This window comes from Cajanus cajan, chromosome 9 (genome assembly GCF_000230855.2).
Source record: "Cajanus cajan strain Asha chromosome 9, NIPB_CcT2T_4, whole genome shotgun sequence".
Lineage (NCBI taxonomy): Eukaryota > Viridiplantae > Streptophyta > Magnoliopsida > Fabales > Fabaceae > Cajanus > Cajanus cajan.
Window position 1 is genome coordinate 5,871,241 of NC_138525.1, and position 26,349 is coordinate 5,897,589.

General features: G+C 30.4%; 3 protein-coding genes across 3 annotated transcripts; 1 reads left to right on the plus strand and 2 right to left on the minus strand.

The window, feature by feature from the left end:
• The first annotated feature begins 10,537 nt into the window (after positions 1-10,537).
• On the plus strand, positions 10,538-12,711 carry LOC109810291 (protein LURP-one-related 14). Its single transcript, XM_020373717.3, has 3 exons — positions 10,538-10,867; positions 11,225-11,452; positions 12,443-12,711. Exons 1-3 carry the CDS (start codon positions 10,601-10,603, stop codon positions 12,572-12,574), a joined length of 627 nt encoding a protein of 208 aa, XP_020229306.2. The 5' UTR covers positions 10,538-10,600; the 3' UTR covers positions 12,575-12,711.
• Positions 12,712-13,697: 986 nt separating this feature from the next.
• LOC109817297 (amino acid transporter AVT6C) lies at positions 13,698-16,555 on the minus strand. Its single transcript, XM_020382517.3, has 5 exons — positions 16,139-16,555; positions 15,896-16,048; positions 14,768-14,971; positions 14,191-14,656; positions 13,698-14,066 (listed from the first exon to the last, which is right to left on the minus strand). The coding sequence occupies exons 1-5, from the start codon at positions 16,494-16,496 to the stop codon at positions 13,949-13,951; spliced, it is 1,299 nt and encodes a 432-aa protein (XP_020238106.1). The 5' UTR covers positions 16,497-16,555; the 3' UTR covers positions 13,698-13,948.
• Positions 16,556-22,347: 5,792 nt separating this feature from the next.
• On the minus strand, positions 22,348-25,957 carry LOC109788660 (amino acid transporter AVT6C). Its single transcript, XM_020347439.3, has 5 exons — positions 25,490-25,957; positions 23,832-23,984; positions 23,509-23,709; positions 22,898-23,369; positions 22,348-22,797 (listed from the first exon to the last, which is right to left on the minus strand). The coding sequence occupies exons 1-5, from the start codon at positions 25,917-25,919 to the stop codon at positions 22,677-22,679; spliced, it is 1,377 nt and encodes a 458-aa protein (XP_020203028.1). The 5' UTR covers positions 25,920-25,957; the 3' UTR covers positions 22,348-22,676.
• Between the last annotated feature and the right edge of the window lie 392 nt (positions 25,958-26,349).

The window sequence follows — 26,349 nt, forward strand, 5'->3', positions numbered from 1 at the left end:
TTTTTTTTTGGTAAACAAAGGTTGATAGAAAATATTTTATGACTATTTTGTAGGGATCGAAGCCAATCTTATTTTGAGAATCTTCAAGTTAAACATGACTAGTTAAAGTATAGGTAGTATCTAGTTTAACCTAAAACTTTTATTTGTCAAAAATTGATAATTAGTCGAAGTTCATCAGAGAAGTTTCATCTTTGAGATCATGATAATCTTCTTAAATAAGTATGTTTATCAAAGTTAAAAAAAATTATTTGATATATTTAGGATTTAGAGTTAAAAATATAAGATGTGAAAAATATGAAATTTTAATTAAATAAATATTTTTTTTAATCAAATCGAATAAAGATTTTAAATTAATCAAAAACAATATTGACTATTTACAATAGAGGTGAACAAATGGATGAATTGAGATGAGTATATATTTGTCTTTACCTAACTAAAAAAATTGACTTTGTTATTTATTTAAATGCAAACCTAATCTGACAAACTGAGAAAGGTTTGAAATATATGAGATAATATTCGATCAATACCATATTTTAACATAATATACTAATATTAATATTATGTACAATTGAATTCTACAATAAAAAGATATAAAATTTATATTAAGATATATTTTATAATAAATAATGTGATTACAAATCTATATCATATTATATAAAATATATTTATTATTATTATTAATGTACAACTGTTACAAAAACTTATGTTAAAAACGTAAGATGAATTGAGACGGTTCAAGATATTATATGAATTAATCTTAAAATTACATCAAAATTAATTTTAAAATCTTGAATTCATCTAAAAACAATGAGTCGAGTGAATACGTGTATGTTTAGAACAATTTTTAGGATCCATGTTATTCAATAAATTCACATCGAAAGTACCAAATTGATGTTACTTCCAATTGATTCATGTGCTGCTCATACTCATGCGAGACCAAGTAGAGGCTAAGTAAATGGGTTGCACATAGTTTAGGACCAAGATTAAGTTGTCTCCTGTACATGTATGCACACAATTATTATTAAGTATAATGATTTCAATGAACGGCACATGCATTAATTAGCTTCTGTTCATGAATCAATAATTGAGTAAGTAACATCGCTGACTATTAAACTTGATGCCCATGCTTGGTGATGGCGAGGTACACGGCATGCAACTTCATGGATTGAGATTGTTTACGAGTCTTATTCAATTTTTGCAGAACGAAAGAAAAAAAATGCCTAACCTCTCTTGTGTTAGTGTTAGACTGTTGGTACTTGTTGATCGCGTGTGTTGATATAGCTCAAGTGTCCTTTGGTGGAGTTGTATCATAATATGTTAGTTGCAATAAAGTTGGAGACTGATATATGATATATAAGAAGATTCTGTTTTCACTTACGCATGTTCCATGATCCATGAATATGATATGTACGGTACGCTTTTAGTATGATTGGATTCATGCATCCATGTATAATATATATAATATGTATATGTCCAATGATTTCTATATCATGCTGCTTAATTGTATAGATTAAAGTGACGCTATTATTTCGTATATATCATTTAAAATTAGTAAATGATACGATCGAATAATACGACTCATATCAATAATATGTGTTGCTGACCTGTACGCGTTTTGGTGTCCATTAGTATAATATCATGTGACTAGAATGAAACCAAAAACAGAAACATTTTTTAGCGTCCAATTATGCAGAGAATTCCATTGCTCAATTCAGAAAAGTTTCTCGTGACATTCCAAATTATTTTAAAATATGAATCTGAAATGTTTGTCTCTATATATGAAAATGAAACCGATATATCAGATTCACACATTTCACAGACCCTCCAATTTATCTAACTGGCTATACCCTTCATCTGCACAATCCCATGGATAAAATGAATTATCACTATTCAGTATATGCCTGCAGCAAATATTTATAATTTATCTATGCATTTTTATTAAACATATATATGTATATATGAAATATCCACGAGTTTAATTTTCCGCTATCTATTTATTTTCTCTTCTTGACCCAAACTGTTGTGCTTGTAATATCGTACATTTTTCTTGTTACTTGCGAGATAGCAAAACTCACGTGAGTTGCACTTTGGAAAAGTACATTCACATGTCAATGTGTGACAATGGAAACAAAATTTATTAAAAGTATAAAGTTGAGTGACAAGTGCTTTTGTTGTTCATGGACAGGTAGGAGTATCGTGTAGCATATATTGGCCACAATGTAAGAATCTATCAAGATAATATATAAACAAGAAAAAGCCCAACACTTTATTGTATATACATATATACAAACATGAGGCATTGTATCTTGGGGAAGGTATAGAGTATATTGCACATAAATTAACAGGTAAATTATATCACTTTTTTTTAAGAAAAGAAATACGAATTATTTAATTTTTCTTTAACTGTGGCAATAAAAAAATTGATCCATTTTAAAAAACTCAACATATTCTTTAATATGAAATTTTCTAATAGAGATGAGCTTGAAGATAGATATAAGAGTAAATATTTGTCTCCTGTAAATATTATAATTAAGGACCATGTAAAGGAGTAAATATTTCTAAGATTTAAACATTCTTAAAAACATATATATGAATATTCTATGAGATTTTCGATTTTTTGATGAAAGTACTTTGGAAATATTTTTGGTAAAAGAAAGTGATGAGTTTAAAAGTCCTTTTGTTAAGTTTTGGCTGAATTTCTAACAGTAAAGAAGCTAGGTAAGTATTTTTCAAACAAGGATCATTGATATCATTTAGAAAATAAAATCTTTGATTCCTTCTTTGAAAATGTTTGTCTGAATTTCTAATTTTGAGAAAATAACATCTTATTTCAAAAAATTCTTACCTTAACTTTTTGTCAATAATATCTCTATCACCAATGCATTTTTAATGAAGAGTTTCAAGAACAACTATAGTTGTATCAAAATTATGAGGTTCATTTTTTCGTACAACTCATAAATTATGGTACTATTTTTTTAAAGTATCACTCATTCTACATCAAAATTCTTCAATTACTTTATAAGAGTTAACATCTTTCATAAGTCTAGTATTCAACCATATGCTTTGAACTTAAGGAGTCTTTTCCTTCATTTATTGAGAGAAATATGATCAAGAGTAAACCAAGGTCCATAATTAGATTTTGAACTATTAAATTTGTGAAGAGAAGAATTAAATTCATCATCAGGAGAATCATATATATAGAATGATTCATTCCTTACTTCTAAACCACACCATTGACTGTGTAACATTATATTTTGGAATAAAAAATGCATGAAACATATTTCTAAAATATTTTTATGATAGCTAAAGTTTATAAAAACAAATGAGTCAACTAGCATTTTGTTTCAAGTGTAGATATAATGCTTGATAAGCTAGTTTAGATTTTTTTAAAATTATTTTTATAATAGTTAAGTTTCTAATTATGAAAATATATTTAACCCAAAATCTACTCGTGTTTTTAAATAACTAAATTTATAATAACACACTTTTACAAAAAAATCATCCAATATAGTTCTATTGGATGATATATATATATACCTTTTAAATTGGATCTAATTGTGGACGGTACCTTTTTCATCTTCCCTGAATGTAATTATGTAAAGTTTTATAAATCAAGAAGTTTGGTATGCCTTCAAAAAATTGACCAAGTTTTTAACATGCTTTAATATTCACAACATGCCAAGTCTTTTTAGAAATGTCTCATTAATTATAAAACATAAAGTTTTGAAAGTTCTAAATCTAATACGAAACCAAAGCAATTCAACATCTTCTTATGTGCATTTCTGTTTATTACATCATTTTTAAAAAAATCAAGTTGAATATATATTAAAAAAAGAAACAAACAAATTTATGGTAGATAATTAGATAGATTCAATTAGGTCGGATATATATAAGCAAATTCTTATTAAATTCCGTCTCTTCCATCCTTATTTACAACACCTTTTCTCCTTCTGTCTATATCTTTTCTTTCTAACCAGTTGGTTAAGAAACCCTATATCACTCTTGCCTCCTAGAAATATAATCAAATTAATGTCAATGTGTGTCTAATCTTACCATTTAGTCACACGTAACTCTATTTGAAAAGTAACAAATTCTCCTCATTGTTGCCACCACCTGCAACTTATCATTGCAGCGCTGTAAAAGGTGTCATAATAGTTGGCGTTTGGATCTTATTGTTGGTTGTCATAGGTGATTAGGTCATGTTATTGATTTCTGTGATGTGAGTGCGAATGGTGATCTTTAGTATCAAAATGTGGTGCATATTGACATGCAATATGGTCTTGGAACTATGATTTTTGGGGTGGTAGACTGGTAGTCATAGGTGACATCTAGGCTTGATTCGTTTTATAAAAAATAAAAATCCCAAGTCTAATTAATAATTTGTCATAACTATCTTTTTAGAAGTGTGATGGTTGATAAATTTGTCAAACCAACACAATTGTTTATCATGTTTTTTTTTTTTAAACAATTGAAAGGCAGGCTTTTGATCCGAAGGAGAATAAAAGGGTCACTGTCGAGTGGTGTTCATAGACGTAAACATATAATATAGATAGCTAGATACACTTCCTACATGGCGCATTCTTCTTGTAATTGTGTTCCATACAGTACAGGGCAATTTCTGCAATTAGATAAAATCTTTGCACTATCGACAGCTATACCATTTTGTCCTATCTCTGCCATTAATTTGTTTCCTACCAACTTTAATAACATTATATTTAAATCACCAACTTTGTTTTTTTCTTTATCTTCAATTTCTAAATGCACGGGTCTACCAAAACTTCATAGGATCCAAGGATCACATTTTAACATTGCTGTTATAATGGCTGCCAAAACCTCCTCTATCTTTCAACTTACTGCCTGTACGTTACCAAAGATTATATATATAAATTGGTCGCTTCTCCAATAACATAGGAAAAAGGCATGCACTTTCTTGCAAAATTAATTAAACTCATGAAATTAATTCGATTGCTAACTATTTTTCTTAAAAAATTAAAATTCTTTTTTATAGCTGTCTTTCTTGTTTTAACTTTATTTATATATAAAAACATCTATTGCATATTAATTAATAACGAAAATTTTGAAAAAAAAGAGACTCGATAAAAGAAAAAATATTAAATCATAAGAAATTATATAAACGCTATATATTCAAATATTAATATATTATACTTTTAAATACATTAAGCCTAATTAAAATTAAAATTTTAATCAAATAAGTTTTGTATTTTATTTCTTATATAAAATAAGGCTTATTAATTTTTCTCGTTCATAGCTATAGTAGACAAATAGCTAGTAACACGTATACGTTTCAACAAGTAAAATACATCAACTATATGTAAAATGAGGAAATACGATTATATATATATATGAAGCATGAACTATGTACCATCGAATAAGTTAATTAACGAAGAAAATGCATCCAATATAGTACACCATATGAGAACACATTCATATCCCCAGACTCCTATTTCATTTAATTCTTTGGTCTATATAAATTCATATTTGTTCTGACTCTACATAGGCAGGTTTAACCTAATTACAAAAGTCCAAGTTGGCATGACTTTGCATATCCAAGTCTTTCGGAGACATCTAAGACCCACTAAAATCCACAGCATATAGAGTTTATAAACCTAGGCACTTCCTACGCCCGGAAGTAAGTATAATTAATGCAAGTTGAGTTACACAGACCATTTATACCAAGAGGTTTTAGAATATATAAGGAATTAGAAATTTGTCTAATTTAAACTTCTATATACACTTTCATGTTAAGGTTGTGAATTTGTCACTCATCTAGCTATATTTAAATTCTATATATAAAAAATCCCTTACATTAGTCATGTAGGGTATGTTTGATATAGTGAACAAAACAGTAGAAAAATAGAGAAGAGAAGGAAAATAAAGGTGTTTAGTTGGAGCAAAACTAAGGAGATGAAACGGGTGGAGAGAAACTTTTATTAACTTTTCTTATTTAATTTGGTTCAAGTTTTAGGAGAAGAACATAAAAATCATTCTCATCAGTTTAACTCTCTTTTAATATTGAAGAGATTTGAAGGGGAAAGATTCTAAAATATTGTTTATATAGCTTATAAAATATTTTTATTTATATTTTTAATTAAAAATTATAAAGATATAAAGATAAATTAATTTTTTTTGAAAAATAATTTTTCTCTATATAAATCAAGCAAAGAAAGTAATTATTTTTGCTCCCTTCCATTCCTCTCAACCTATTGAAAAAACTCATATTTTATCTATCTTAAATCAATAAAAAAGAGCCACTCATTTATTTATGCGTCAAATTTAATAGTTTTAGACATCCATGATAGAATGTATTAAGAAAATTTAAGTTTCACATCTATTAAAAATGAAATAAAAAAAGATTATAAATAAATATAATCTTCATCTATAAAATCGATTTTATATATTTGAATTTAGTCCATGAGACATAACCCACACTCAAGAGAAACAGAAGCAAACAAATTTTTTTATCCCTCATGTGGTTTCTCTTCCTCTGATCAACTAAAGGCCCTAGAAAAAATATGATCTGAATGATAGAATAAAACCTTTGGAGGAACATATCGCTTGTTGATCTGACCAGCACCTTCATTCTTTTCGTTATAAGAAACAGTCTGATCAAGTGGGTCTTTTGATCCGCAAAGGCTGAGCTGCATCAATATCCATTACAAGATAGTACAGTAACAAAAAGAAAACGTTGTTTTTTAAGACGAGATTATTTTACTGGGCACATTATTCTTTAATATATGACAAAGATTAAGATTTACCCATATGCAGAGAATGTGATCTGAATTATTAAAAAAAATTGGCTCGATGAAAACAAAATATAAGAAAAGACATGAATTATTAAGCAAGAGATGCGGTGTTATGAGAAGTTGATAGCTTCTTGGTTTTGACAATTAAGACTGCAAAAGTCCAGCACAGCAAACAATGAGAACTGAGAAGCCTCAAAAAGGCAGAAACACTTGTGATTACCAGGTCTTTTCCAAGAGAGACATTTCAGAAGTTATATTTTTCAACTGTTTGTGTCTATTTGTTAATTTGCGGATAGTGTTGGAATGGCAGAAATTGTTGCGTTATATGTGTGACTCGGTAGCGATGGGTGAAGTCAGCCCCCACAGGAACAAGATTGAAATCATGGATACAAGAACAGTCACAGCATTTGAAGAAAAGGGTAAAAAAAATTAATGAAAACGACTTCACTCCAAATTTGAAAACCACCAATCTAGGGAGTGTCAGGTGAGTGTGAGGCTACAAGAGATTCAGTACCTATTCTATAGTAATTGTACAGACCGCCATTATTTTAAGAACGGAATACATAATCCTCTGCCTCCACAAACTATATATATCATATTGCTCACTCATTCGGATGAATTAATCTAATATAAAAGAAATTCAAATTGCTTCAAATGATCTGATATGTTCATATCATATTACAGATTTTGATACGACAACTGCTCATGTTGTGTAAGAAACTAAGAATGAATATGAGATTTATTTGATTTTCTATTTTTTAAATAATAAATCTGATTAATTAGTTCAGTTCATTTCCAAAAAAGAAAAAGAAAAACTACTAACATACCAAAGGTGGGAATTTTCTATTTTGCTAACTCTTAATGTTTGTTAGGAAAAAGAAAAGTATTCAACTCATTTAGTAATCTTTGGTAACATTAGAAAAGGAACAAAACAAAACGAAAGAAAAACTACACTGTCAGAAACACAATTTTGTACTCATCCGCCTTAAGATAGGGCAACAGTCTCACAAGCATAACATCTATCACAACTAAATCTACCCCACAACTTGGATCCAACTTAGACATGAAATTAAAGCATTAATTTCCTTTCCACTGTAAATAAAGAATATCGGCACTGATTTCTTTCGTATACAATATGTTAATATTGCATGTGAGAATTTTTTATTCAAGAATAAGTATTTTTACAATTTTAAAAATTAATTCTGTTAACAAACTACATAGTATTTTTTTATTATTAATTTATAGTATAACTTTTTTACATTGACTATGGATATTTAATTAATAAACTCAGTAGCACATTAAAACAAAAATTGGATGACATAAACTTTCGTGATTATATCTATAATTTTTTTTTTTTTTGTATCTGTGATTTTTCACGTCAAATTAATTTCTTAACATAATTATTAGATTACTAATGTAACTCGCGGGACACTTTAGTTAAAGTGCCTCTGAAGTCTGGATCGGGACGTCTAGTGTCTATTCTGAAGGGAGCCCAATGGGCTCAGTCAATTATCTTATGCTGGGCTCATTCTTAGCCCATGTAGTAGAGCCCGGCAACATAACCTCGTACCTTCACCTGTTTTACCGTGCCAAGTGGAGTTTCTCAAGGTATTCTTTCTTGTCTTTAATCATATATAGCCAGTTATATTCGATGAATTGAACTTTGTTTATGTTGTTCAACTTTTTAGGTAATTTGGTGAATGCCGACCTAATCCTTGCTAGAATATTCATCCAATTGCTTGTAAAAAATGAAGTACATATTTATGGCTAGCTAGTATCTTGTTGACATTTCTTCATCGAATGATTTAATATTTACTAATGTACATACATTAATTCTCTAGTTTCAACCCCATAATTATATACAAAGGTCAAGTGGTTTTTTTTTAATCTTTTCCCTCCATTTCATTTTTGTTCTTCAGTCAATGTTCGGCTGTCTGAATCTTTGAAGTTAAAGAAATTCAATAAAAGTTTTCAGCAAGCCTGTTTGAATCAAGATTTCAAAATAATTTTTTTAGGAAATCTTATTTTACAACCAAATTAGTCTCTCGTTATTTTTGTTGAGAATTCAAACTATGATTAGTCTATTCAAACAAGTTAAATGACTCGTCAAGTTCGTGATTCTATTAGCTAGCAATGAGTTGTGTGGTTGGCTACTAACTGAACGATCTGGAAGCATAGGAATAAATGCATCTTTGAGGGGGGAATCTTTAACAAACACGCCATCACGAAAGATATATTGTAGATATCCTGGCAATGACTATCTTCCTTCTCTAAAAACTTTAACATTTTGTTTGCATTATGGTGTAACAACCCTGGTCTTAGCATGTGTGAACGAAGCTTAGGGGGGAATCAACTTCATGGGTAAATGTTGTTTTGTCACAAGGTGCAAGAGAGTAGATGGAAGCAAGAAGAGTTGCAAACCACATTTACAAGATTGGTTAAACCATGACGGACTTTAAATCACAATAATGGAAAATTTAATTGGTTAACAGAACTTGGACCTGGAAAGCTTACTATTATTTGCAAAAATGTATTGTATTTCTGATCTTATTTTTATGTTCTCTCGTGTAAATGAGTTTGAGTACCCTTTGTACATGTAATCTAATACACAATTTTCAGCTGTTCAAAAAATAAAAAAAAAATAGCAATGAGTCACTCCCCCCAGTTTCTATAGCTTTCATCCCTTTGCAGATATTTGCTTTGAGCTTTTGCCTTTGAAATAAGTTAGGAAAAACAACAAAAGTGGTAAGGTTATGTAGCACATTGCATAAAAATAAGTTATAATGTCTGGAATGAAGAAAAAACCCTAAAGTTATATATAATCTTTATATTTACTCATTGTAACCCAAAAAAAAAATACTCTTTATATAAAATAAGTTAAATTTGCATGGTATTTAAATTCGAAACTTTTCACTTCAAATTAGATGAGCAAATATACTGCATAAACTAGAGGGTTTTTTCAAAATACAGAAAAGAACCGTCAAATTGTTAAGGTGTTCGGCGTCTTTATCTGTCTTCAGATCTTATAGCTGACTAAGAAATATGAAAAGTCATTTTGAACTTAAAAATAAAAAATAAACATATTTGAATAAACTTGTTAACAGGTACTTTTAGGAGATAAAATAAGAAGGAAAAAATCTCCAAAAGCTAAAATTAACTTATTTATATATGAGCTAATTTGAAAAAACTATTTTTCATCAGTTTCTTCAAAATATGTTTTATCCTACATATAGGTTAATTTTAGATTACAAAGAAGTTAATTTTATTTTTCTTTTACTTTTTTCTCTTAAAAATGTTTATGAGAAAATTAATCTAAACAGCCCTAAGTTAGCTTTCTAATGTAAACTAGAGCATCTCAATTGAAATCCAAGACTAATTTCAAAATTAAGAGACTCATATTAAGATTTAACTTCTCTTAATAAATATATTTTTATATACACAAATGAAAATATTGAATCCTAAAGGATAAAATTATATCCATGAATCATGTCATACTATATTAATATAATAATACTCCTCTAAATTAACATAATAGACAAGTTGTTTGATCGGTAATAAATTAATAACAAATAACAAGCACCTGATAAAAATAATTAGCATGCAACATAATAACAAGTCGCCTATCTTACTTTTCAACATCGTGTGTTCTGGTAATTGAAGGAGACCAAAACGAGAGAAAACCACATGAACTCCCACATATATATATATATATATATATATATATATATATATATATATATATATATATATATTGTATGTTTTAGGCAGTAGAAACAACAAAAGCATCTTTCTATATAAAGTCTGAATTAATTCTTTGAGGCATTAATAATTTCTGAATGGAGGCCAGCGCTCCCGAATTGCCAATGGAAGTGGCACATGGGCTCCCCATGATCAGTGTCGTAGAGGATAGCTTCTGTGTCACTTACCCAACAGAAATAACAGTGAACAAGAAATACCGCGGTTTCTTCTTAAACCAACGATACGAGGTGTTGGATCTTAATGGTAATCTCTTGCTTCAAGTTGATGGCTCAAGCTTAGACGTTAGGAAGAAGAGGGTCATGCGTGATGCTACTGGTTCCCTTATACTTACAATGCGTCAGAAGGTAATTAATTCAACTATTAACTTTCTCTTTTTCTTCCACTCTCAAATAAACATGTTACATTAAAGACTAGTCCAACATGTTATAATAACATACTAGTCTTTCTTTTGAAAGAATTCACGTCTTTCAACAAATATTTTTTCATATACCTTAATTAGGATACGTTTAATGAAGAAGGTTATCTATTATTCATTTGTTGATAGGTGCATGTACATAATGAATATATATAGAATATGGGTATAATTAATTTTCTCATGAGCGAGAAGCATTCTTATTTTAACCTTACTGACTTTGGACAAGTAAAATTCATGATTCAAGTAGACTGGAATAAGAAATTGACAGTGTGATGATACGTTAAAGATTAAGGTGGTAACACTGCGGCATCGATGGGTGGTTTATAGAGGCGGAATGTCGGAGGAGAAGGATGTGATTTTTGGGGTTGAAAGATCGCACCCTCTTGACATGAAACCACGGCTTGAAGTGTTCATGGCCACCAACATCAATGAACATATCAGCAGCTTTCAACTTGTTGGGAGCCACATTGACAAGTCTTGCAAAGTTTACAAAGGAGACACCATGATTGCAGAGGTACGTTCGTGCATGCTTTTACAATTGTTTTGCAGATTTTAATCTTCGGCTTTGCATAACTATTCTTAATTAACGTATATATAGTGTTTAACAAATACTATTAATGTATTTTCACAGAGATTTTAATGTGCTACCAAAATGATTTTTAATAGTTTTTTTTATTAATTAATTTCTGAAATAACATAAACATAAAGCACGGCAAGCAAGTGGAAGGGAGCGTTGACTGAGTCAGCGGGTCAGCAAAGTACAAATTCCACGTCTAAAATCACAAAAAACTGTATATAAAGGCAAGTGGTCATTAAGGTCCATTTAGTTTACAGGAGAAATGGGAAAACAAGGATTTTAATGAAGAAGAGAGGAAAAAAAGGTTTAAAATTTTGTTTGATTAAAAAGAGAGAAAAAAATAACCTTTTTCTTATTTAGGTAAAAAAAAATGGGAGAAATTTTAAACTTAATAACATAAATAAAGATATTTTAAATATTATATTAAAAATAAAAATCAATTTCTTTTCTTTCCTCCCCTCTAAATTTCCCTGATATTAGAGGGAAGTTAAAATTAGATTAGAAAATTTTTTTGTTATTCTTCTTTCTTAAAATCTGAACCAAATAGTTTTTTTTCAAAAAAAAAATTCATTCTCTCATTTTTCTTCTCTAATCAAACGTTACGTAAAACAATAAATAATTTATTAAAATAAGTACTTACAGAAATAATAAAAGTAGGTAGAATAACTCGAACTCTCTTATTGATTCAAATCAATTTATGTATAAAATTCTGTCGGTTAACTTTTTAAATAGTTGAGATGACCAAAAAATTTATTGTAAAATTATTTTATTTTATTTTTGTCTTATAAATACATATTAAAAAGAATTAAATTGGCTCTAAATACGTGACTGAACTTAGATCATGAAGCGCAAAATTCCCGATTTTCCCTGAAAAAAAAAGGCTGTTTACACTACAGACCAAAGAAATTAACCAAATCATGTTTGCAGGTAATTGATGTATACCCAAGGAGCAACTTCAGCAAATGGACAGAAAGCTTTAGGGTGAAATTAAATGCAGGGGTGGATTTTGCTTTCATTGTTGCGTTGCTTGTAATACTCACCGTAAATGATTACATATAACTCTCATCTCCCTCCTGGACAAGGCTTATACTACTAAAAACATCATATATAAAAGAATACAACATACCAGAATAAAACCATTGATTCTATTGTTTGAATATTACAATGAAACGCAATAAAACTCTCATTCCTTCTTATTCATCTAAATTGAGAAGAAAAAGAGGAAGAAATAAACAATAAACAATAAATTAGATTGGAATAGCGCCATTATATTTTCATTGTATTCCATTTTCATTTTATTAATATAAACAATAAAAACAATACAATTAATGTTTTTCCTTTCCATTTCATCCTCTTTCGGTTCCCATCCTAGCGTGGCCTCAAGGCCTCGCCTTCGGATTTTAACTACCCACGGATATAATTAATCTAGGTTTTTTTTTTAAGGAAGAAACTAGGCATATACCGGGGAATTAATAAATTTAAAATTGTGATAAAGGTTTTGACCAAAACTTGGTCAAAAAATATATAATTCAATTCATTTTTTTTTCATTGGTATATTCCTCTGTTTTGACTTCTAACCTTGTACCACCATTGCAAAATCAAAACATCGCTAGTAAGGATGATATGCCCTTGTCTGACCTTGCAACCGCGTTAATAAAGTCATTTTAAAAAAATAAACTTTGATTTGACTTAAACTATAACGTAAAAGAGACCAAAAAATAGTTTTAAACTTATCACTCTAGGATAATTATAAAGGCCGTATGATCATGCTTTATAGTGAATGTGAAAATTCTAGAAACCATATAAATATATAACTTGGGACAGGATCCGTGGCCAAATATGAATCGATCAAATGTGGTCAAGTTGCTTATTTTAGACCAATTTGGTTAGTGAGCATTTGAGTATTTAAGCTGCCTTCTCCATTGAAAAAGACAGGAAATAATTGCTAAAAGAATTGATGGACCAAGTGACGAAACATACAATGAATAAATACATGAACCATTGACAGTGAATAGGACTAAAATATGATCTGTTCTCATTATGGGTACCAGACTACCAGCTACCACCAATATGTCAACACGCGGTGTATTTGTACTTGGAATTCTTGCATGATAATGCTATTGGTCGCCATACTTTGTCACTTTTCAACATTTAATTTGGATCTCGCATTATTTGCATGCCCTTTTTCACCGTAACTTTGGATCTCATTTTATATGCATGCTTGGTATTTTACATTTTACATAGCTGTTCAGTTCTACAAATACGAATTTTACAACAGACAAATGATAATGACATCCAAACCAATCTCATCAACCCCAGAATCTCAACCATCAATTATCAAATGCGTCTAGAACTCTCTCTCTCTCTCTCCTTCTCCCCTAATCAAAATTTCTTTATGAGGCAAAATAGAAAAGGAAAAAAGAAAATACTAATTTACTGAATAGCTTTGTATACGTTGGTGGAGATAGCAATCACACTTGTTATTACAGCTACTATAACCATCACGAGCGCAATAATTTTGTCCCTTCTTGTTGATATACCGTGAAAATCTCTGTCATATTTTTGAAAAAAGAAAAAGATCAATATTAGACAAGACCGGGTTTTGTTTATTTATTTGACAATTGTAACTATTCAGTTGAAGAGAAAGGAACAAAATCATGTGAGATATAGATTACCTTAGAACAATTGAACCAGGGAAGACAAAGGCAAGGCACACTGCGGAAGTTGATCCCACAAACTGAAAGATGTACCAAATATCTGGTACTAAAATAGCAGCAGTGTAGCTTAAGACTAGCAGCACAAGAGTGAGGCTTATAAATCTCTTGCTGTCAGTGGCCAGCAGAGGCTTCTTGGGGAACAAGAATTCATCTATGTTGGTTCTCAGAGAGAAGTTGAGGAGAGGGAAAACCAACGTAACATGGCATGCATAGCTCAAACGGACTAAAATATTGAGCAAGGAACCAATTGCAGAACCAGCATTCTGGTCAAAATTCACGAGAATATCAGATTGTGTTGAATCCCCAAACAAGAGGTACCCAAATAGGCCAATGGAAAAGTAAATGAGAGCACAAAACAGCAATGCTATTCGAACAGCAGTTTTCATCTCAGATGGCTTGGAAAGCTCAAACCCAATTGGATGCACTGCAAATAAAACCAACTATATATCAACAACAAAATCTTTTAAGCATGGATGCTTTAAAGAAGGTGCAACAAAACCAGTAGTCGAAGCTAAGTAATTAAGTAAGTACATACCATTAAAATGAAACGTGTAGGCTGTGACTATGACTGGAACTGCAGTAAACAGATCGAAGAAAGAGGTATGGCGGTCCAAAGAAGGAAACAATCTAGGGGACTCTGTCTTTCCTTCTACAATAGCCACTATTGCCAACACAGTACATATTGTAACAAAGGCCACAGCAAGGAAAGTTGATACTGCAGAACTGAACTTCAATGACTCTGTAACCAGCAAACAATAGCATGGCATAACATCATAAAATGTTAGTCTTGGCTATGTCCATATGATCATAAATGTAATTTCATTTCCATAATCTATCTTAGGGCATGTTTGGTTTCACAGTTTTTTATTTTTATTTTTGAGGAAAATAGAAATTAATTAATTTTAAAAATATATATTTCATTTAATACAAAAAAATATAAAGGATATTTGTACATTTTCATAATAAAATTCATCTATTATGAGAGAAAAGTATTCAAATAAAAATAAGTATAAGATAGAATGAAAAGAATGAAATATTTACTAAATAAAATATTATTTTAATTCGTATATATACAAAAAATAATTTTGAATGTAAATTTTACACAAAAATATTTTATGAATTTTTATTGAAAATAGTCAAGACAAACAAGTTTTGTAAAATTTTAAATTAAAAAATAAAAATATTTTCTAAAAAAAAAAATAAAATTCTAAAACCAAACACACCATTAATATTTAATGCAAACCTTTACATATTACACATCTGATCAAATAACATCAAACAAATCCAAGGAATTGCATTTAAATTTTGTACTCACAAAAATTGTAGGTTAAACGTGAACGATTTATAAGTGTATTTCTTTGCAGATATCATCTAGCTACGTGCATTAACTAAATTATAATATAAAAAAAGGACTAATATTACCACCATCTAAACATTAATGACCCTGAAATATGAGAAATTATAAGGTAGTTAAGAAGAACCAAGTGATCAGAGTACAAACTAATTCACATTATTGAATGATATGTATTTAAATTTTTTAATCTTATTATATGTGATATGATTTTAGTTAAGAGCAATGTGGTCGGTCGAAAATATCTAATAAATTCTAATAAAATAAAAATTGAAAAGACAAACATGAAATTTAAATGTGGAAGGCACTGACCTACACGACGGAACAGAACCAACGGAAGCAACACGAAGACTGAGACAAGGAAAAGAGCAAATTGGCGCGAATTCCACCAGTGAATTCCAAACCACTGTTGCAGAACACCCAAGTGCACTTCCCCTTCGCGTTGATTCCCAGAAAACACATCCGCTGTTCATTGCATGAAACAAAAATTACTCGATCCAACTCCAATCCAAGTAACCAAAATCAAGTTGAATTCAAATGAAAGTGTTAGGTTACCAATAATAATAAGGTACATAATTAAACATCCGAGATTTGTGATGACAACAGCAGCTTGAGCTGCGACTGCTCCCAAGGGTCCAAAGGCCTCTCTCATCACGCCCGCATACGTCGTCGTTTGCCCCGCACGTGTGAACCGCATCAGAAACTCCACCGAAACTTCCGCCAGAAACGCAACCACCAGAATCAGCGCCAGCGCCGGAACCACGCCCAGAACCTTGAGCGTCGCCGGCAGAGACATGATCCCGGCGCCGATTATGCTGTTGGCGACATTGAACACGGCGCCCGGCACGGTCGCCGGCGGAACGTTCTTGGATCCTTGGAGGAGAGGGGCGTGTGGTCCGGCCACCGGCGACATCCCGGCGGTGAGTGAGTAGGAACCGCGAAAGTGAAAGTTTTAGTGTATACGTAGGAATAGTTGAATTAAATTAATTATTTATAGGAGTCTACCAATACAAATGATTGGTGTTGTTAGATTACGATAATACCGTTGGAGAGTCCACGCTGGGGAGAAGTGAGGAGGGTAAGATCGTAATTTGAGGGGATGGTGTTTGGTTTTATTATGAGAGCGTGTAATGTAGTGACAGGTTGGAGGCGGAGAGGTATCGGGAAGAATGTGGACACCAAAATGAATGAATTTGGACGGAGAAGTGGATGCTATGCTAATGCATTTACAGACTATTTTGTTTTCTTGTCATAATTTGTCAAATTGAAAGCCATATTGGATTATCAATTCGGGTAAAATATGTTTCTATTTTTCTAGAATTTCTGAAAGTTCGGTTTTCGCATTGAAGAATTGTTTTATTTTAATATTATAATTAAGGAAATACTCTAATTTAGTATTTTAAATAATTACTTTTCGTCCTCTAAAATATAGAATTACATCTTTTATTTTATTATGCAGGACCGGATCTGAGAGTTAAAAAAATGGTAACCGATATGAGTCTATCATTTATAGCTTCAAAAATAAAAATACAGTTTTAATTTTCTAAATAATTTTTTTTAATGTTAACTTTCTAGTCTTTTTCCTCGGGTTCAATTTTTAATTAATTAATCACAAATTTCAAAATTTTAACAGATTAAATATTTAATTTTTTCTAAAATATTAAAGAAATTTTCATCATTTTCTAAAAAAATTATATACAAACTATATGTTTTGTTCTGTGAAAGATGGACACTAGTAATTTTTAAACAACATATTTTGTTGATGATAAATAGTATAAGAATTTATTAAAAAAAATTAATACATACTTTTAAAGATTTATTAAAATCTTCTTCATGTAAAAAAAATGTATTATTTTTATTGAAATTATATGTTTATGATATATATATATATATATATATATATATATATATATATAATAATAATAATAATAATAATACATATTTAAATTTGAAAATATTTATATATAAAAGTCCTTATCAATTATATCGATCATTCTAAATTCACAAAACGACAATCTCATTATCATGTGATTTTTGTTAACTATTTATGTCTTTAATGTAAGTTTAAGTAATTATTTCACGTAACACATAATCTTTTGTAATACTATGTTAACATGTAACATTTTAAATATATATATATATATATATATATATATATATATATATATAAATTCTTAAAATAAATATTATTTATCTATTTTAAAATAAATATTAATAGGCTAAATAGTGTGTTTAAATTTTAAAAAACACACAAATTCAACCACACCCATATAAACATAAGCCTTTTATTTATTTATTGGAACATAAACCTTGTATTTATCACCAATAATTAAGACATCCATAATTCTCAAGGAAATTGCAATTCGCTAACGGCTATAGCGTGTAATTGTCATCCATATAATCCTTTTTTTTTTCAGTTTGGTCTTAGTTTATGTTCCCTAAAATTAATTAATTTAATTTTCTATTTTTTGAAAATATGTAAAAAATAATCATTGCTTATTAATTCTATAAGTAACCATACATATATGACAAATTTGTTGAAATATTAATTGTGACGATTAAAAATATAATATTTGTTAATTTAAAACTCTCAAAATTTATATTTGTAGTTTTTTTAAAAAAATATATATATATATAGTATGTGTTGACAATTTTTAACCACTGCAAAATGAATTTTACAAAATGGTATATCCTAACTATGAAAAATGTTAAAGAGTATGGAGTGCCAAGGCATCAAGCGCAGTATTCATTGTGGAGCTTTACAAGGCTTCAAAGGCAAATTATTGCAAGTTTGCAACAAGAGCATCTTCTTATGTTAACGTAATATCCTTTTTCATGTTTGTTTTTGATGGTTTAAGCAATTAAATAACCAAGCTTGGAACTTCAGTTGCATGAACTTCACAAATTAACAAGCTAAGATCCTTACGCAAATGTGTGTTGTGACACCCTCTACTCCATCATTAATGCACAATAAATTTAAACAAAATATTTTTCTTTCTTTCTTTTAAGTAAATAAAATCTTCCATAATTTAATAACATCTTTCATGTATAAACACTTGTTTCAAATATCATAAGGTAGAAGATTCACATTCGTAACTCATAAATCATAAAAAGTCAAATATAAGTATTAAACTCAAGAAATCATATAAAGGAGAATATATATTAATTCCAGTAAAGGTGGCAGTGCCTCCTAGTTAGGAATTAATATATTATTTTCAAATCATGTAATAAAATAGTATGACAAAGATGTATATTTTGGTCTTTTCTCAAGAACGTTCAAAATTACAAAGGAAGAGAAAATTAAAGCTTTTAAAATAATAACATATTAGACTAAGCTAGCTAAGCCCCGATGTCACATCCTATCAGAGCATGCCCAACTGAAACCTTAAGCCTCATCACCAACATCCTCATGATGTTGTTCACCTGCAACATAATTTAAACGTATACAAAAATAACGGGAGTGAGAAACATCTCACTTAGTTTCAGGTGCAGAAATAAAGGTTAAATAGCTCACACACACAACAAATATAAGTCACATGTAAATAACATACATAAATAATCAATATCACATATATATTCATTTATCATGCTATGATGTCATGGACTCGACTCATAAATGCATGCATGTGGCGCCATAAGGAAGTTTCACATATCATCACTGGTGATCATAAAGTACACCTTGTTAGTCGTGGGTGACCATAAGGTACACCTTGTTAGTCGTGGGTATGCGGCCTCAGCGGCACACCTGGAGTCATATATGCATATGATGCATGTCATACATTTATAATTTCATTGACTCAACATTTAACTTATTACAGAATTTCATTTAGTACATCATGTCCTCATTTGTCATAGTCTCATAATCATAGTTTGTCTCAATAGTCCATTCTTAGGTCTCATGTCATTTGTCCATATTTCACATGGTCATGTCATAAATATTCCTTATAAGGTTCGCATAGCAATTCATAGAGATCCAGAGAGCATTCTTGTTCATATTAAAACTCATTTATTTTTAACATTAATTTCATATTCATTTATTACTTTTCAACAAAGAACAAAGTAGAGTAAATAGAAAATCAAACAGAACAACGACACCTTCAACAAAGAGCAAAGTAGAGTAAATAGAAAATCAAACAGAATAACGATACCTTCAACAAAGAACAAAGTAGAGTAAATAGAAAATTAGACAGAACAATAGCAAGGGATTGAGATTACATAATTATTTATTATTTCCAACAAGAAATAAAGTAGAACAAACAGAAAATAAGACAGAACAACGGCAAGGGATTGGGGGCCAATCCGACAAACAAACTATCCAACAATTATCCCCACACCCCTGAGCGAGGTTTCTCACTCCCAGGGACGGAGCCAGGATTTCAATACTGGGGGGCCGAGAATAAATAATATATAATTTATAATAAATGAAAATTAAAGTATCAAAAGCATATAAAAAAAAATATAAAAAAAAATTAAAATTGTTGGGGGGGCCGTGGCACCCGTAGGTCCCCCTTGGCTCCGTCCTTGCTCACTCCCCCCCTTACCTGGATAAGCGGAGTTGAAACTTGGGCAGGGCCTCCTCCTCTGGATTCTCTCTTTCTTTTCCTCTCTTTCTTTCTTTCTTTCTTTCTCTCTCTCTCTCTCTCTTCTCTTTCTCTCTCTAAGATTTCACTTTCTCTTTCAGTATATAAAATTTTCACCCCCTGGCCCCTATTTATAGGCATCCTGGGGTCCCCGGAATGGCCCGTATTGGATTCGGAACGGCCCGTTCCGGATTTTTCGAACATAGGCAAATTTAGCAACTGGAACGGCCCGTTCCAAATTCGGAACGACCTGTTTCAAAAAGCAAAACGACCCGTTCTGAAGTTCACGTTAACACTGATTGACCATAGTTGGAACGGCCCGTTTCCAACTAAGGTCTTTAGGCAATTTCATAACCTTGGAACGACCCGTTCTGGGAAAACAAAAATGGGCCTTTTTACTAAATTGGAACGACCCGTTCCACTTTTGGAACGGCCCGTTCTGCTACCTCAAAATCAGTATATTTTCTTTGTTTGGAACGGCCGGTTCCACTTTTGGAACAACCCGTTCCGGCGTAAAAAAAAAGATTTTTATAAAACTTTCACAAATAATTTAAATTGTAACAAACCTCTAAAATATTCTATAAAAACCTCTTTAATTAACAAAAATAACTATATAAAAATAAAAATATTTAACATTGTATTAGCAGAAAATTCGGGGTGTTACATGTGTTATTTTCTTGCTTCAACAATTGACCTCCAAAGGCATGGTGGTCACTAGTTAGAGTCCAACTCCAATCCCAATTGGTAAATATGAGTTATGATACACTAAAATGTTTTTATAATTATTATTTGTATTATATTAATTATAATTTTATTTTTAATATTTTAAATTATTCAATTATATTATATTATGATTAAATTTTTATATTTGTTAATTTATTACATTATAAGTCTTATTATAAAAATATTTAAATTTTAAAATTAAACAAAATAAATGAGGTCTTGTATTTATGTGTCATTAGTATTTTTTATAAAATAATTAAAAAATATTTTTGTACCATCCTAGACTCATGATCGATTTGTTTAAGAACGATCATTCTCAACTTTTCACTTAGTCTTTATGTGCTATTGCATTTAAGATTAAGACAGAAAGATTGTGTATCTTCCTAGGCTTATGTTGATCTACTTTAAATTGATCATCTTAATGTCTTTATCAACCATTTTAGTGTTGATCTAATCCACAAATAATTTATATTTTTTTGTATTCTTGAAACTACAAAATAATAAGTTTATCATTAAAAAATGTCAATCTAAACATACTAGAAAAAATAATTTATATTATGATAAACAACTTTATGAAAATATAAGATAAATAAGTTAAATGATAAAGACATATTCAATTTAATAGAATCAAAAGATATGACCTACTATTATATAATTTTCATATTTTAAAATTCATACTAATTATATTATATAATATTATTGATTATACTTAAAAATTACACAACAAAAAAACAAACTATTTATAGGTTTTAGTGGTTTGATAAGGTTAATTTTTAAAGTATATATTAAAAAATAAAGACACGTTTTAATCAAGCATTTTCTAGTTACAGGTGTACAATCTCTCCTAAGTAAGATCGTACATGGAAAAAATCCAAAAAATTGATAAATTCTACTTTTTAAATTAATTTTTAACATTATATTAGAAACAAATTCAAAAACGTCATTTTTATTTTCATAGAAAGGTTATTCTAAAAATATTGAGCAAAATCAAAACATAATAAAAAAAAAATACAAAAACATAATAAAAAAAATAGAAATAGAATTGAAAATAGAGAAATGCTAGCAAACATTCTCTAACACTCTTTCACTAATATTTGATAATCACAAATTTGAGTGGATTCTATAATTAAATTAAAATAAACTTGATACATAAGATATGAGAGTCATAAAATTTATAATTTTTAATAAATTTTAAACAATAATAAAAAGAGTAATGAAAAGAAAGTGTTATAGAAAATTTTGCTGGTATGCCCCCTCGGAATAAGAGATTGAAATTAAGATGGTGTGCGTGAATTGATCCGTGGTAAGGATCTATAACCTTAAAAGTAAATTCGTGTCTGAATCAGAATAGGATCTACTGCAGTTTAAAAGAAAAATAATCCATGGACACTCATATGCTAGTAGATATCCAGGGAGAGAAAGAGATAGAAGAGAGAATCACCTGTACGTAGACAAATATACTGCGACAGAGAGAGAGAAAAAAATTGACTATCAATGAGATGTTTTTACACTATTAAGCTATAAGCTATTCATGCATAACTACCCATTTCAAAATACAGGATGCGTAGATATCAATCTCTCTCACCTTTAAAATTTATAGAAATAATTTTAAAAAAATAAATTTACATAATTAAGGACCAAATTCATGGAGATATTCCCACAACTGTAGAAGATCTTAATCCCTCTGAATCTTTGCAATTAGGGACCATACTGCTAGATCTTTGATGAGGCTTCAATTCCCTAACACTTGAAAAGACAGGGTGGTATATATACAACATCACAGTTAATCACTAATCAGTCCCTGAACCATTGAAGTTGGTCCAAATAGCAATGCCACTTGTGCCCACAGCCAAAACTATGATCACTATTGCCATGACTTGATCTCTTGTCTTTGATATGCCATGCATGTCCCTGTGTTGTTGTATATAAAAAAAAAAAAATTAAGATACATAAATTAAGCAAATATATATTAAGAGCACAAAAATTGGTAGTAGCATGTATACGTACATACCTTAGAACGATAGCAGCAGGGAAGATGAATGAGGTACAAACAACGGTTGTGGATCCCAAGAACTGAAAAAAATACCATATGTTTGGGATGGCCACAGCCACCAAGTATGTGAGGGCTAGCAGAGTCAAAGTGAGTGACACAAATCTTGTTGTGTCTGATGCAAGTGGAGGTTTATTTTTGTTTGAGAAAATGAGTTCATCTATGTTGGCCCTAAAGGAATAGTTCATGATGGGGAACACAAGTGCAAGATGGAGTGCATAGCTTAACCGAACAATGTCATTCAGCAATCGACCAGCAGTGGTGTCGGAGTTTTGGTCAAAGTTTACTAGCACATCGGGCATGATGGAATCACCAAACAAAAGGTATGCAAAGAAGCCAATAGCGAAGTAAATAGCCACACAGATTGTTAACGAAGTTCGCACGGCCAAACCCATGTGTGAAGCTTTTCCAAGCTCTGCTCTAATTGGATGAACTGCATCAAATCATACGTAAGTTGATGAATAAAACTTCGAAGTCATAAATAAAAATAAAAAAAATTCTTCAAAAATGACAAATTAAAAGAAAAATATGATATAATCAAGCTGGAAGTGATATATAATGTTGAAACTAACCGTTGACATGGAAGCCGAAACCGGTCACGAAGATTGGGACAGTGGTGAAAAGATCAAGGACAGTGACTTGAGAGAAATCAGGCACAATCCTCAGTGATTGAGTTTTGCCGGACCACAATGCACTAAGGGCCATAGATGAGCATATTGCAATAAACACCAATGCTAGAAGGATTGATATTGCAGAACTATACCTCAGTGAATCTGTACATATATAAATATAAAAAACAATTTAATTAGCCAAATTAATGCTCTTAAGATGGAAAGTTTAATTTTCCAAGAAAAGAAAAAGTGCTTGTGAATTTGGTAGTAGTAGTAGTACTTACCAACACGCCGTAACATAACAAGTGGAAGCATTACAAAGAGGGCAACAATGAGAAGAGCAAAAGCTCGAGAGGTCCACCAGTACATGCCAAACCATTCTTGAAGAATACCCAAGTGTGTCGTTCCATTCGACTCATTTCCACACAGAACGTCACCTTCCAATTCAAAGGCAATGAAACTCAATCAAATTTATGTCAAAAACATGGAATTAATAGTTAGAAAATGCAAGTCCATTACATAAGAGAAAAAGAACGTATAAAATATGTATTGCTAGTCTAACAAACAATATTTAAATTATCCTCTCTTTAAAAATACTTAGATTACAACCCTTCTTTATCTAATTCAAAAACATCACTCCCATCTTTTTTTGAGAAACGCGGAGCATTTCTATGAAATATTGAAGTTATCATATAACTCAACTAGCAATGGGATACAGTGGAAGGGAATAGTCTCCAAGAAAGTGACCAGACATATTCCAAATTTCTATCAAGAAAGGCCAACCCATGTTTATGTATGACTATGACAGCATCTCATACAAAATTGTCTAACATGAAAGATACAGAAACAAAAGAAAAATAATACAATGTTTTTTATTTACTCAAGAATAACATTGTTGGTAATTATACTTTTTGGAACGTTATTCATGAGAAAAAAATGTTATTAAGAGGTTTATTTGCGTAAAAAGATTAATGTAATTTAAAGATTAAAAGGGAGAAACAAAATTTGATTTGTGAGGGGACTAATATCGTTCCTTTTTTTACACCTCACTTCCAGCGACCTCATATATTAGGCCACTCACACTCCAAGTTCATCCAAATTTGTGGGAGGTTTTCTAACCAAGGGGTTGGCAAACAGGCCTTGTTTTAACCCCACGTGTAATGCTACAACTAGATTTAGATTCTTTATTTGAATAGTCTCCTAATCGAATCTACTCTATTCATCGACCTTTGGCTCCAAGCTTGAAAACCATAACACGTTACATATGGTTAACTTAATTTCCAAGGTCCCCGGGAAATTAGGCCCAACACATGACAGGATCTGCAGGACTGCTATGTAGCATGTGAGTGTTGAATATTATTAGATGCTCTTGACATTGATGATTTCATCACAAAACTCTATTGATGGATCGGTGCCTTAAAAGTTATCTGGCATTTGTGAGGGTACAAACTATGAATTCCCAAATGTCTCTACACCCTGTCTTGCCAGATTTTGTGTTTGCAGGCCAAATTAGTAGCTAAAACTACGGGAGACCATTTTTAAAATATTTATTTACTTCAGTATTTTAATATTCCAAACAGAACACATCATGTATTAGTAAAAGATGTAAATGCATATTAACCCAACTAAAATTTCTAATGGGTATTTTAGTAATCATTCATCTTATATAGTATATTCTAATAAAAATGAATTGATGAACCGTGGCCCCACCAAACCATGGATTTTCACTTTTCAGGAATAAAATCACCGAACAGCCTAAAAAATGATCACAATTTTCCTCTTTTTCTAATCTTTTCTGTCTTTTATGACACATCAAGTGAGCCCAAACTAAACTAGGTGAGTGAATCAGCCCAAATTTGCATAAAAAAAAAATCCTAACACGGGCTGCAAGTAAACAATAAAAAAAGAAGGAATTAAAGGCGAAGTAGGAGGATGAACGTACCAAGAATAATGAAGTAGATTATTAGTATACCAAAATTGGTTATGATGACGCAAATCTTGACGGCGAGGGATCCTATGAAGCCAAAAGATTCGGCCATCATGCCGGCGTAAGTAGTGGATTTACCTGAAGTTGTGTAGCGTAGCATAAACTCGACAGTGACATCTGTCACGAGTGCGACCAAAAGTATGAGCAGGAAGCCCGGAACTATTCCCAGCACCTTCATGGTGGCCGGAATGGACATGATTCCGGCGCCGATCATGGTGGTTGATATGTTGAAGACCGCTCCGGAAATGGATCCATTTTGCTGAGTCTGGTTTTCCGGAGATTGTTCACAGTCCGGTGGCAGAAGGAGAGGCTCCGCAAGTTGAGTGACGTTAGAGACAGATGCAGGCTTCATCTTTGGTGGAGTTGAAACTTGAAACACACCCATGTGTTCTTTTCTTTATCCTTTTTTTTATGCGTTTTTTTAGTCACTCGCTTCTTTTAAAATGAATAATATAGTTAACTGACATATCATCCCTATCAATATCAATAATGTAGATTAAATTTCATAAATATATTATATTTAACAAATATAATTATTATTATTTATTTAAGTATTCATAAAAAATAATGTATTCATCAATTGAATACCATCTTAATACTTATAAAATAAATTTAATAATCAATATTATCTAACAAAAACACTAACCCCTCTTTAAATATTTATAAAAATACTATATTAAGAACATCAATTAAATATGATCTTTATATTTAATACATTACATTTAATAAATAAAATAATTTCTGGTCAATTTAAATATATATATATATATATATATTATATTTAATAAATATAATAATTAATCTTATGAAAAAAG